The sequence below is a fragment of the Dictyostelium discoideum genome (assembly GCF_000004695.1).
Source record: "Dictyostelium discoideum AX4 chromosome 3 chromosome, whole genome shotgun sequence".
NCBI lineage: Eukaryota > Evosea > Eumycetozoa > Dictyosteliales > Dictyosteliaceae > Dictyostelium > Dictyostelium discoideum.
In genome coordinates, this window is record NC_007089.4 from 485,101 (window position 1) to 499,787 (window position 14,687).

General features: G+C 21.4%; 6 protein-coding genes across 6 annotated transcripts in view; 4 read left to right on the plus strand and 2 right to left on the minus strand.

The window, feature by feature from the left end:
• Positions 1-4,975, plus strand: part of DDB_G0278215 (hypothetical protein) — a gene marked incomplete at both ends in the record, with an annotated part of 5,929 nt that extends 954 nt beyond the window's left edge. Inside the window, 2 exons of the mRNA XM_637119.1 lie at positions 1-283; positions 372-4,975. The exon at positions 1-283 is cut by the window's left edge and continues 734 nt beyond it. Coding sequence (XP_642211.1) covers positions 1-283; positions 372-4,975 — 4,887 coding nt within the window. The remainder of the gene's footprint in view (positions 284-371) is intronic.
• Positions 4,976-6,418: 1,443 nt separating this feature from the next.
• rsmK (small GTPase) lies at positions 6,419-7,227 on the plus strand (the record flags this gene model as incomplete). The annotated part of the gene is made up of 3 exons (XM_637120.1): positions 6,419-6,452; positions 6,563-6,694; positions 6,806-7,227. The coding sequence occupies 3 exons, from the start codon at positions 6,419-6,421 to the stop codon at positions 7,225-7,227; spliced, it is 588 nt and encodes a 195-aa protein (XP_642212.1).
• A 259-nt stretch (positions 7,228-7,486) lies between these two features.
• Positions 7,487-9,118, minus strand: DDB_G0278219 (hypothetical protein; the record flags this gene model as incomplete). Its single annotated transcript, XM_637121.1, has 3 exons — positions 7,487-7,591; positions 7,627-7,936; positions 8,043-9,118. The coding sequence occupies 3 exons, from the start codon at positions 9,116-9,118 to the stop codon at positions 7,487-7,489; spliced, it is 1,491 nt and encodes a 496-aa protein (XP_642213.1).
• An 885-nt stretch (positions 9,119-10,003) lies between these two features.
• On the plus strand, positions 10,004-10,507 carry DDB_G0278221 (hypothetical protein; the record flags this gene model as incomplete). Its single annotated transcript, XM_637122.1, has 1 exon — positions 10,004-10,507. The coding sequence occupies one exon, from the start codon at positions 10,004-10,006 to the stop codon at positions 10,505-10,507; it is 504 nt and encodes a 167-aa protein (XP_642214.1).
• Positions 10,508-11,051: 544 nt separating this feature from the next.
• DDB_G0278223 (hypothetical protein) lies at positions 11,052-11,406 on the minus strand (the record flags this gene model as incomplete). The annotated part of the gene is made up of 3 exons (XM_637123.1): positions 11,052-11,168; positions 11,215-11,277; positions 11,377-11,406. The coding sequence occupies 3 exons, from the start codon at positions 11,404-11,406 to the stop codon at positions 11,052-11,054; spliced, it is 210 nt and encodes a 69-aa protein (XP_642215.1).
• A 1,784-nt stretch (positions 11,407-13,190) lies between these two features.
• On the plus strand, positions 13,191-14,617 carry carD (G-protein-coupled receptor; the record flags this gene model as incomplete). Its single annotated transcript, XM_637124.1, has 2 exons — positions 13,191-13,494; positions 13,590-14,617. 2 exons carry the CDS (start codon positions 13,191-13,193, stop codon positions 14,615-14,617), a joined length of 1,332 nt encoding a protein of 443 aa, XP_642216.1.
• Between the last annotated feature and the right edge of the window lie 70 nt (positions 14,618-14,687).

The following is a 14,687-nucleotide window of genomic DNA, read 5'->3' on the forward strand; positions in this document are numbered from 1 at the left end:
TCATCATCATCATCAAATAATAATGATGATAATAATACTTTACAAAAAACTTGTAAATCAATGTATCCTTCAACTCATAGATGTATAAATTTAGGTGAAAATACGTTTGGTGTAACAACAAATGAAAATCAAAGAAATTATTATACACTTTCAATCGATCAACCTTCAATTTATTTCTTTCAATTTCCATCATTATTTTTAACAACTTCAATATTTATTTCAGATTCTTTATTAAATTTATATCCAAATGAATCAACTTCACAATGGTTTAAAAAAGATTCTTGTAATGTATTATAATTATTATTTTAATATTTTTAAAAAAAAACCAACAACCACAATATATTAATATGTATATTTATATTTATATTTAGATGAAAATTATTTTACACTTTATTTAGAACCAAAAAATAATAAAAGTGATTTAATAATTTATATTGGTGTATTTAGTTATTTACCAACAAATTATTCATTTTGTGTTACTAGAAATGGATTTATGTTTCCAAATTTACTTTCAGAAATGTCAATACAACAAGGTGCATTCTCATTAGCTTCGACGAGTATATTCTTACCAATTGGTAAGAATATGAATGATAGTGATTATTTTTATACATGTAATAGTCAAGCAGAGTGTAACCCATTTTCAATATTATACCCAACAATTGATATTAATCCGCTTTGGCCAGTGCCACCAGTACTTTATGGTGTTGAAGATTTTGATTTTAAAAGTGTTTTATATACAAGTGAGGGTTATCATGGATTTGGTATTATAAATTCGAAATTTAAATTAAGATCTTACCAAGTTGCAATACTATTAAAATATGATAATGGTAAAGGTGATAGAAAGGAGTATATCTCTTATGATGAGGTGTTGCAATCGTCAATTCAATTTCTTTCTACTTTAACCGACTCTAGAGGAAAGTTAATTGATTTTAAAGTTACAGGATTCCAAGATGTTACAAATATAACTTGTAATCATACTGAATTTAAAAGAGTGTTGGATTTAGTGGACCATCAAAGTTCTTTGATTTTAAATAGTCTTGTTTCTCCATCATTGAATGAATTAAATAATTGGAGATATGAATTGGGCGTGTTAATGTTGAATGACGCTTGGATTGGGTGCAGTAGTAAGGTAAAGGATATGTTGGATATTAGATTAGTTACAAAGAATATTTCATCCTATTTCTGTCCTTGGCAAGTGGGTGATATTGAATTCTCAACTGATCCATGTTGCAATTCAACTCATCAATATTATCGTTGTTGTAACCCGAGATATGTTGAAACTCAGGTATACGAATTCCATGGTATTATCAATGACGTGGCACAGAATCAATGTAATTCAGACTCACTCGATTGTTCATTATCAGTGCTTGAAGAGTATGGCAATTATCTAACTACTGACGACCAACTATGCGGCGATCCTTCCACCACATCCACCGAAATCCAATACTCGCTCTACTACTCCCTAAGAAATTGCAAAGACATCACATTGATACCACCATATTGTAAGAATGATTCAGAGTGTACCCAATTCTCACCAAATGGGAGATGTGACCTTTTCACAAGGAAATGCTTCTTGGATTATGAAATATTGGATAGAATGTATGTTGATTGCATATTTCAAGAATTATCACCTGCAACTCTATTCTCATTTGTTTCATCAACTACTTTTAATAGTACAACAATTGATAATAAATATAAACAACATTTCACTGATGATTGTGTTGGTTCAAAAGGTAGTAGTTTTCCAATTCGTACAACTTATGCCTATGCAACCAATGATCCATATGTTGGTATAATACCAGCTACAAATTGTCTTGACAAATCTTGTAAAACCATTTACAATTCATTATTTGATATTTATTATTCAGGTTGGACTTTTACAAGAGAATGGAGAGTTAATGAAAATACTTGTTCAGATTTTGTAACATGTCCACAAATTAATTGTCAATCAACATTAAATCAAAATTTAAATTGTAAATATTTATGTGATCAACAAGATTCTTTAGATTTTTGTGGTTATTGTAGTAGTAGTAGTAGTGGTAGTATTGATAACACTACCACTACCAATAGTACATGTTTTAACTTTTTAGAATTAAATAATTCAATATCATGCGAAAATAGTGATCCAATTTGTATATTATCAAATGGTGATTATTTATATAATCTTAGTAAAGAAGAATGTGAATTATCATCATCAATTGGTAGTTGTACTCATTCATGTGGATTCGAATGTATTGGTGTTAGTAGACTTTGTATATTTGGTGACTCTAATAAAACAACTTGTGAAAATAATGGTTACCTTTGGAATGGTGTTGATGGATATTGTGTTGATTTATCATCAACTACTGAAGAGCAATGTTATGGTAATTATAATGCATCTTCTTCTTCCTCATCCTCTTCTCCCTCTTCTGATAGTCGTCCACTTTGGGTAGATTGTCCAAATAGATCAACAGATCTATGTAGTGATGGTTTCTTTTGTGATCTTAAAGAGGTACCATGTAAAACTAAAGAACAATGTGAATCAATTGGTGGTGAATGTTCAGATATATTTTTCTTTAAACCAGAGAATGTTCAATATTATCCATTTGGATTTGGTAAATGTGTTACAAATCATACATTCCTTCAAAGAGATAATTCAAAGACAGTATCTTGTCCAAATGGTCAAGTTGATTCACCAAATGGTTGTTTCTATCAATCACCGGTTTATAAAACAAAAGCTCAATGTTTAGATACACCAGGTAATAGATGGTGGACACCTTCAGATAATAGATCACAATGTCTATCGAATGAAAATCAAGGTTGTAGAATAATGGATGTGGATTCATTTGCAAATTTACCATTTAATTTCAAATTCAATGAAATGGATCAACATCAATGTGAAGGTTGTAGACAACTTTTACCAAGTTCCTCCAAATGGACTGATAAATTCAAATGGACAAATGCAACTTGGTTACCTGGTATTCATATTGATAAACCAAAATGGTATAGAAATTTAACTTCAACCCCTCGTGTATTTAAATCAACATTTAACTATCAAAGTTTTTATCTAGATTTAGTTGATGCAGTTGGAAGACAAACTGCTGATTTCTATAGATCTCAAACATTTTGTAAAAAAGAAAAGAATCAAAATAGTTTAAATTCATTAGTTTGTAGTTGTTCAGGTGATGCTGGTGGTGGTATAACAAATAATTGTTTTAATTCGTCAACTCCATTATTAGGTTTAACAAATCAATGTAATGGTGAATCATCTATATTAGGATTTGCAAATGGGTTTGTAAATTTAACTGATAATTCAGTATTACCAGGTTGCCAAATTATAACCATTTCTTTAGTTTCAAAATCAATATTCACTTCAACAGTACCTGAATCATTGGCATCAAGTTTCGTATCCTATAATAAACCTGATAACTATGGTGTAATCAATTCAAATGGTGCAATCATTGGTACACTATTAATGGATGGTATAATGATTAAATCTGAACAAAACATTCAATTGATGGTGGTATGTTTTGATATTACCAATATTGCACAGAGTGATAAATATCCATCTTTTGATTTCGCCACAAATTACAATAGTACAAGTGCAATGGGTTCCTTATATCCAATGACTGTTGAAACTTATTTAGTCAAAGATCCCGATGGTATCACTTATATGTGTTCAAATCTATCAAATGTTCAACCGGAAACCATCATCTTTATGATCAATATAATGGGTGGTGATTGGATGGATCAATCAAAAGAATTATTCGATTCAACTACAAAATCACTTTTATATTTCTTGGCTGTCCTATTCTTATTAATTGGTTGTTTTGGTTGCTATCAAATAATTTTAATAATTTTCATTGGTTATAGATCGAAAAGTGGTAATAATATTAATAATACTAGTAGTGGTAGTGTTGGTGGTGGCGGTGGTGGTGGTATCGGTGGTGATCATCAAGTTCAAATAACTCATATTTTAACTGGACTAATAACATTGTTTATTATGTTAAGATCAATTTATTTCTTTGTTATGCCAGGTGGCTATCTTTCATCTAGTCCCGTTGCAGATTATATTTTAGTGGTTTTACCAACATTTATTTATTTCTCAGCTTTTATAGTTATGATAGTGATTTGGTATATCATTGTATTCATGGTGTTAAAGAATTATTCAATGGCAGGCTCAAGAACTAAAAGACTCTATACTATTGTTTTCGGTGTAAATGTAGTGCTATATATACTTTTCATCATTGTAGTACTAGTATTCCAATATACTCATTATTCACCAAACAATTATTGTGGCGCAAGAGTTGTTGTGCAAATGAAAAATTCCAAACCCCAAATTATAGTCTCCATTCTTTACGCTGTAATTCAAGCTATCCTTTCACTTGTACTAGGTTCATCATTTGCATACCTCGGTTCTTCTTTATATTTAACTTTAAAAAAGGCTAATTTCTCTTCACTTAAAGCTTCTAGAAGCTCACAAAAATCAATTAGAATTTTCATTTTAACAGTGGTTTGTAGTATTGGTTTCTTATTACATTGGGTTTTTATATTAATTTTGGTAAGCTCAGAAATCAATTCAATAGCTTTCACTTTTGTTGGTTTATTATTAACTGAAATTTTACCAGCTGCCTCAATATTGTATTGTTTTCAAACAAGAAATAATCAAAATAATGAAACAACTCTCAATAGTGGTAAAAATTTCCCACTCTCTTCTCTTGGTTCAACAAAAACTAAAAAATTAAAAACAAAATCACCAAATTTACCAATTATTAATTATAACTCTAATAGTGTACCACCTTCTCCAATTATAGAACCAACTAATAATAATAATAATAATAATAACAATAATAATAATAATAATAATAATAATAATAATAGTAATAATATTAATAATGATAATGATAACAATAATAATCAACAAAATTCATTATCTATGGGTGTAAATCAAGAAAGAAATAATATTAATTCAAGTAATGAAATAAATAATATTTAAATTTTAATATTCTCTTTTTTTTTATACCTATATATTTTAAAAAAATAAAAAATATTTGAATAAACAAAAAAAGTATAAGAAAAAAAAAAAAAAATGATTTATTTATTTTTTAATTTGTTAAGTTTATTTTAATCCCCATATATTTAATTATGATTATATATTTAATTTTAATTCATATTAATTTAATGTAAAAGTAAGAAAAAAAAAAAAATAAAATAAAAAAAAAAAAATTAAATTTTCAAAAAGATAATCTTTATAATAATAATATAGAAATTTTAAATTTTTATATATCTTTTTTTTTTTTCACATAATTATATAATTTATTTTTTCAAGATTAATGTTAAGAAAAAAAAATAGTAATTAAAAATATATTGTAATTTAGGTTAGGTTAATATTATTTTAATTTTATTTTTTTAATTTTATTTATTTTGATTTTATTTTTAAATAATTATTTCTCTTTTTATTATTATTATTATTATTATTATTATTAACCTTTAGAACAAAATCTGGATTCAATGAGATACACTATGAGCAATACTTGTATTAATTGGTGTATTGTTGTAAGGAGTAACTGCCTTATTGAAACAGTTTAAATTACAACATCAGAAAATAACAAAGATATATATTGTTGCCACACATGTAAGTGGGTAACATTTATATATATGACACAATAAATTTAAATGTAACCCACAGTTATAGTGTGGTAAAAATGTTTTTAAAGTGGGTTTTTAGTTGATTTTTCTATTTTGATAGGTTTTCTACTATATATAATTATTATGTTTACATATAGCACTATAATGAGAATGGGATCACTTGTAGGTATATTTAAATCAAATGATTTAAATAAATATATAACGAATTAATTGTTGATGTTTTATTATGATATGTGTTTAAATTTACACATAAAAAAAAAAAAAAAAAAAAAAACAAAAACAAAAAACAAAAATTAACAATGACTAAAATTGGTTTATTTTTAACTTTTTTTAAAAACAGTTTTGGGTTGATCATCATTTTTTATTTATTTATTTAATTTTTTGTTTGTTTTGTTTTTTTTTTTTTTTTTTTTTTAATATTTTTTTATTGTTTTATTTCCTTTTTTTTTTTATTTGTAATAATTTTTTATTATTATTTTTATGGGGGTGTTTTGATTTAGATTTTCAAAGTAATATAAATAAAAAAATATATTTAATATAAAAAAAAAATTATAAATTAAAAAAAAAAATCTATTTATATAGTTCAATAATTTTATTACATAATTGTAAATCGAAAGAATAAAATAAAGTAAAATAAAAAAATATAAATTGAAAAAAAAAGAAAAAAAAGTAATTTTAACAATTAAATATTAAAATAAATAAAAAAGATATTATAAATAAAAAAAAAAAAATAAAAAAAAAAAAAAATAAAAAAAAAAAAAAAAAAAAACTATCATTAAAAAAATATAAAATGAACCATAGAGAATTAAATGTTTGTTTTTTGGGTAAGAATTTCTCCTCAAACTTAAAATTATTTATTATTATTTTCGTTGTAAATTTACATTTTTTTTCAAAAATTAACATTGTTTTTTATTTTCATTTAAAAAATAAATAGGAAATTCTGAAGTTGGTAAATCATGTATAATTGATTCCAAGATAAATGAATATCTTCCAACTATTGAAAATAGAAGTAAAAAAATGATGCAAATAAATAATAAATTTTTCGACTTTAATATTTTTGATACTGGTTTGTATTTTTTTTTTTTTTTTAATTTTAAAAAAAATAATAATAAAAGAAATATATTTTATTAACAATTTTATTTTATTTTTTTATATTTTTTTTTATATTTTAATTTAGCTGGTGCAAAAGAATTAAATTATTTAATTAAAAATTCAATTAAACAATGTGATTTATTTGTTATTGTTTGCTCATTAACTGATGACAAATCCATTGATAGTATTCAATATTATATAGAATTAATTCAAAATGGGTTAAATAGAAAGCATGATATTCCAATGGTAATTGTTGCAAATAAATTAGACATTTTGGGTGGTTTAGAAAATCCAATGGTAAAAAATCAAATAAAAAAAATAAATAAAAAATATAAAAACTCTCATTGTATTTTATCTTCGTCGAAAAATAATGAAAATTTAAATAATATATTAAAATCATTAATTAAACAAGTTAATCAAATTGAAAAAAATAGAAAACAATTATTAAATCATCAATCTTCTCCATTAAGAAATTTAAAAATTTTTAAAAATATAAGACTTTTTTAAAAAAAAAAAAAAAAAAAAAAAAAAAAAAATAATAATACTATTATTATTTATAAAATAAAAATTCAATTATTTATTTATTTATTTATTTATAAAATACATTATTTTATTATTTATTAAAATTATTAGTTTATTTTTTTTTTTTTTTTTTTTTTTTTTTTTTTTTTTTTTTTTTTTTTTATTATTATTGTTATTGTTATTAATATTATTATACGGTGAATGCGTTTTTTTTTTTTTTTTTTTTTTTTAAATAAAAAAAAATTTAAAAAAGAAGAAATTTAAAAAATATATATATAAATGTGTGTGTATTATTATTTTTGATTTGTTTAATATATGATTTTTTTAAAAATTTTAAATAATATTTTTGCTATATTTTTTAAAATTTTAAAAATAAAAATGTACAGAGTATGGATTATTTGAAGAATTTGAAAGACCCCAATATCCAGTGCAATTGAAAACTTTATACCCATTTTCAAATAGTGTGGGATAATGAGATAAGGTCATTCCGGCAATGTGTCTCCAATTTGATTGTTTTTCTTTAAAACATATTTTATCCCAATGAGATTCGATGAAAGAAAATATATCTTTATCCAATCTAAAGAATCTTTTACCAGTATTTGATCTTTTACACTTTAAAGTTTCATCATTTAATGATTCTAATTTTTCAAAGGTTGCATTTAAACTATAAAGTGCAACATATATAATATGAGACCTATATATAAATATAATAAAAAAAAAATAATATTAATATTTATATTTTTAAAATATTAAAATAGAAAAATAAAGAAATAAAAATAAAAATAAAAATAAAAACTTACCAAATAGGTTTTTGATTTTCAAATGATGGTGGAATACCTTTTTCACATACCATACAATATGGAATATTACAAAGCTCTTCACGATATAGACTAACATGACTATTACTACTATTAACATAAATGACACCTTTTTCAGATGTTTTCATATAATTTAAATTTGATTCAGATAATTTAATATATTTTGATTTATTATTATTATTAATATTATTATTATTATTATTATTAATATTATTCTTTTTTATATATTCTTTTTTCTTTTTTACAATACAATTATATTTATTCTCTTCAGTATTATTTTTACTCTTTTTAATTTTTATTTGTTTATTTTCATTTTTATCATCATTATTATTTTGATTATTAATATTATTTTGATTAATATTATTTTGATTATTATTAAAATTATTTTGACTATTATTACAATTATTATTTTTTTTAATATTATATTCATTAATATCATTGACAATATTATTATTATTATTATTATTATTATTATTATTATTATTATTATTATTATTATTATTATTATTATTATTATTATTATTATTATAATTATTATTATTACTATTATTATTATTGTTGTTGTTGTTGTTTTTGTTGTTGTTGTTGTTGTTGTTGTTGTTGTTGTTGTTGTTGTTGTTGTTGTTGTTGTTGTTGTTGTTGTTGTTGTTGTTGTTGTTATTATTGTTATTATTATTTAAATTATTAATAAAATTTTTATTATTAATAATATTATCATTAAAGTTATTTATATTTTTCATTGTATTGTTGATGAATATTTCATTTTGAAATATGTGTTGAGATAAGGGTGATAATGGTGGTGATAGGGATGATGGTGATAATGGTGGTGATGAGGTTATATTATGGCCATTAAATAATCCATTATTTTGATTATTATTAAATTGATTATTGTTATATTGATTATTTATGAGATTGTTGTTATTATTTTTTATCATTTGATTATCGTGGTGGTTATAACCAAAAGAAATTGAACAATTATTTTTTGAATGAATCATCAATAATTTTGATGATTCATTTGAAAGTGATAAAAGATTATTATTTTTTTGTTCAAATTTCATTTTTATTTTTTATTTTTTATTCTATTTTTAATTTTTTTTTTTTTTTTTTTTTATTTTTTTTTTTTCAGAGTATTATTATTATAAAATTATTTTAAAAAAACAAAATAAAATAAAATAAAATAAAATAAAATAAAATAAAATAAAATAAAATAAAATAAAATAAAAAATGTAAATATATAAATATGTATATATATAAATAATTAAAAATAAGATATTAATTAATATTAATCTTTATTGATTGTTTATTATTTTTTTTATTTTTTTATTTTATTTTCCAAGATGGATTAAATTTAAATGTGGAGTAGTTGAAAAAGTAAATAACAATAAAAAAAAAATAACAAGAATTGAGTAGTTGATTTTTTTTTTTTTAGAAAAAGCTATTTTTTTTTTAAAAAATTAAATCTAAAAAAAAAAAAATAAATAAATAAAAAAAAAAAAAAAAAAATTAAAAACTTAAAAATATCTAAAAACTGTGTGAGTACTCATTTTAGTTTGTTTTATATTATGAATATGAATCACAGTGAACCTTGGCTAGCGCATTTTAGATCACAATACAGGATAATCATTATTTTTATTTTTTTTAAATTATTATTTATTTTTTTTTTAAAAAAAGGAAAATATTAAAAAAAAAAAAAAAAAAAAAAAAAAACGATAATATTTCAAAACAGTTTATTGGTTGTTGGTTATTTGTTAATGTGAAAATTCACCGTACAATATAAAAAAAAAAAAAAAAAAATTTTATATTATCATATATATATATATATTATGAATAACATTTATTTATTTGAATTTCCCAAATATTTAAGATAATTTTTTAGAATGTTCTAGAACATTCGAAGAATAAAAAAATTTTCGAAAGAAAAGTAAAAATTTCGAACCGGCACAATGACTCGATCATTGTGTAAGGTCGAAAAACTGAAAGGTCTCATTATTACTACTGACTCAATTAAAGGTCCAGTTATTAATGCTAAAGAACAAAGAAGTGGTGTTGTTTCAATATTAGAATTAACATCGTTAGATGATACAAACTCTCAAGTATGCCCTGTTCGCCACCTTGCAACATACCTTAGAGCCTCTAAAGGAAAAAGAAAGCCCCATTCGGGTGACTCTGTCTTTATTAAGAATGAGGGTGAACCGCTTCTAGTTAATGATATTAACTCAATTGTACTATCAACACTCTCAAAGTCAGGTATTGATATTGTCAAGTTCAAATCTCACTCTACCCGTTCCGCTATGGCTTCTTTGCTGTTGTCCAATAACTTTTCGTTCCACGTTGTTAAGAAGATGGGTCGTTGGAAATCAAATGATACTGTAGATACCTTCTACGATAAAAGAATCATTGGTGAAAAATCTGGTGGTTTCTTAAATACTGTCGTCCAAATTTCATAATATATATATATATATGATAATATAAATTAAAAATTTAATTTATTAAATTATATTTTATATTAAATATATATATATATATTAGTCCCATCCCACCCGCCCTTAGTCGGAATTCCATAAATCAAATTGTTTTAGTTTTTTGTGCCACTATTTATACGTTTTTATTTTCTTAAAAATTTCGCAAAACTCAAAAAAATAAGAGTTTTCGACCCTTCACAACTTTGTGCATAGTGTCGGTTCGGAATTTTTCAGTTTTTCGACCTTACACAATGATCGCGTCATTGTGCCGGTTCGAAATTTTTACTTTTCTTTCGAAAATTTTTTTATTCTTCGAATGTTCTAGAACATTCTAAAAAATTATCTTAAATATTTGGGAAATTCAAATAAATAAATGTTATTCATAATATATATATATATATTTAATATAAAATATAATTTAATAAATTAAATTTTTAAATCTTGGCCCATTGTCAAAAAAAAAAAAAACCTCTCATATTTTTTTTGGGGCCTCAATCGTTATTTTTCATATGAAAAAAGTTTTAAAAAATTAAAATTTTTTTTTCAAGATATTTTCTAAATAGTGCAAAAATTTTTTTTTTTTTTTTTTTTTCATTTTTTTTTTTTTTTTTTTTAAAATATTTTTCCGTGTCCTTGGGTTTAACAACTATTAAAAAAAAAAAAAAAATAAAATAATATTCAAAAAAATGAACCACTTCCATAGTGATGCTGGCAAAATTAAAATATATTTTTTCTATCTTTGTTGCGCCATATTTCTAATAATTTTTAAAAATGATTATTAATATCTAAATCAGCTCACTTGATTGGATGTGAGTGTCTTTTTGTTTCGTTTCATTTTTTAAATATTACTCTACACGATTATCAAGATGATTTTCTTTTTTCATTTTTTTTTTTTTTTTTTTTTTTTTTTTTTTTTTATATGGATTATATATAGTATTTTTTTTATCCAAAAATTTTTTTTTTTTTTTTTTTTTTAATACATTATAATAATTTCTTTCTTTGTTTTTGAGAAAAAAAATAAAAAAAAAAAAAAAAAAAAAAAAATATTCAAGTAAATAAAAAAAATTAATAAAACAAAAAAAAAAAAAAAAAAAAAAAAAATTAAAACCTATTTTGATTGGATTTCAAAGGCAATTTTAAAAACAACCAATAAAATTATACCATTTTTATTGATTTTGATTATTTCTTTTTTTTTCTCTTATTTCCCAATAATTAAATATCTAACAATAATTTTTTAAAATTTTTTTTTTTTATTTTATTTTATTTTTTTTTTTTTCTTAAAAAATTTTGTTTGTCTTTTTTGATGTATCTGGCCAATATCTCAAAGGTTTTGATTTTTTCTTTTAATTTTTTTTTTTTTTTTTTTTTTTAAAAATTTTATTTTTATTATTATTTTATTTTTTTTTTTTTTTTTTTTTTATCCTATCAATTTTTTTCTTTTTTTTCCTAAATGTTATTTGTAAAAAATAGAGTACAATTAATTTAAAGAAATGATTCTTTTTTTTTTTTTTTTATTCATTTTTTCCATTTTTATTAATTGTAATAATTAACGAACAATTTTATTCTAATAATATACACACGCCCATTTTTTTTAATTTTTAATATTGTTTTGTTTTTTTTTTTTTTTTTTTTTTTTTTAATATAAAAAATTGAAAAGAAAAAAAAGTATATATAAAAAAACAATCTCATCTAATTGTTACAAAAATACTTTTATTACTTGACATTTCAATATAATTTTGCTTAAAATATTAATTTACCCTAATATATTACATGCACTCGAAAATGTAAAAAAATAAAAAAATTGAACCATATTAATTATAATTACACCCTTTAAAATTTTAAAAAACACAAGCTATAAATACAAGCTGTTGGGTTAATAATTATATGTGGGGAGGTGGGTTAATTTTTTTAAATTGGATTCCTAAATTTTAAAATTATAATTTGATCGTGTAAAAAAAAAAAAAAAAAAAAAAAAAGAAAATAAAATAAAATTGAATAAATAAAAATAAAAAAAAAAAAAAAATTAAATATATATATACACACACATACACACACACTCATATATAAATAATTAATGATAAAAAAATCTACACAAAGTATTTTTTTTTATATTTTTATTTATTAAATTTTATTGTTTGATTTTTTTTTTTTGATTTTTTTTTTTTTTTTTTTTTTTTTTTTAACAAATAGTATTATTTTTCTTTTAAAAATTTATTCCCTTTAATATAAACATTAAAAACTTTCGCAATTTTTAAACATATAGGAACCAAACTTTAATAATAATAAAAAAATAAATAAATAAATAATAAAAAAAAAAAAAAAAAAAAAAAATATAAAAAACTATTTTAAAGTATGTAAAAAATAAAAATAAAAAAAATAAAAATTAATTATATGATTATATTTACTTACCTCATTAATATTATTTTTTTTATTATTTGTTTTCAAAAAAAAAAAAAAAAAAAAAAAGAATTTTTTATTTTTTTATTTGTTTTATTTTATTTTATTTTTATTTATTTATTTTTATTTTGTATTTGATTAAGTTTGTTTTTTTTTATTTTTCATTTTTTAAAACATTTTTTTCTAAACATTTTTTTTTTAATTTTTTTTATTCATTTTTATTTATCTATCTATTTATTTATTTTTTTATTCATTTATTTGTAATGAAAAAATGAAAGTATTACAAGAGATTAATCTTACATATAGTATATTGGTTATTGCCGATTTTTCATCAATATTTGGATGTTTATTAGTTTTAATAGCATTTAAAAAATTAAAACTTCTTCGTAATCATATTACACGTGTTATTGCATGTTTTTGTGTATCATCATTATTAAAAGATATAATATCAACAGGACTCACTCTTTCATTAGGTCCACAAAATGAAGCTGGTTCAACATCTTTCCAATGTTATTTATATGCAATAACTATTACATATGGTTCATTAGCTTGTTGGTTATGGACATTATGTTTAGGTATATATATATTTATATATATTTATATAATTATTTAAAAAAGTTTATATAACTAACTGAAAACTTTAATTTTTATTTTTTATTTTTATATACAGCATTCAGTATTTATAATTTAATTGTTAAAAGAGAACCGGAACCAGAGAAATATGAAAAATTTTATCATGGAGTTTGTTGGACCATACCATTAATTTGTGTAATTGTTATGTTAGCAAAGAAAACAATTGAACCAGTTGGTAATTGGTGTTGGATTAGTGAGAAATATGTTGGATATAGATTTGGGTTATTTTACGGACCATTCTTTGCAATTTGGATAATATCAGCAGTATTGGTTGGTTTAACATCCAGATACACCTATTCAGTGATTAGAAATAGTGTAAGTGATAACAAGGATAAACATATGACCTACCAATTCAAATTAATCAATTATATCATTGTTTTCCTCCTATGTTGGGTATTTGCAATTGTTAATAGAATTTTAAATGGACTTGGTTATTACCCAACCCTTCCAAATATTCTACATACCTATTTCAGTGTATCACATGGCTTCTTTGCTTCGGTCACCTTTATTTATAATAATCCATTAATGTGGAGATATTGGGGTTCAAAAATATTTTTAATATTTGCAAAGTTTGGTTACTTTGTTGAACTACAAAGAAGATTAGATAGAAATAAAAATAATAATAATCCATCTCCAATTTTAAATTCATATGCTGCAACAGTTTATCATTCTTCAACAATTGAATCATTATCATTACAACATAATAATGATATTTCAAATGATAATCAACAACAACAACAACAACAACAAACACCCCAACAACCTCAACAACAATTTCAACAACAACAATCACCAACTGTAATTGAAATGCAAAATTTAAAACAGGATCAAAATATTGAAAATAATGAACAAAATGAAAATTGTTATAATACAATTGATACAAATATAGAAATTAATACAAATAAATTAAATGATAATTCTTTTGAAATAACGCAACCTTCAAATGATTTAAATACTATTGAAAATAATAATAACTATAATAATAATAATAATAACAATAATAATAATTCATTAGTAATAGAAAAGGAAAAAGATGAAAGAGAAAAAAAAGATAATAAGTTTTGAAAAAAAAAAAAAAAATGTAAAATAAACTATATAATAAAATGTCCGAATAAATAACTTCTTAATTTTTTTA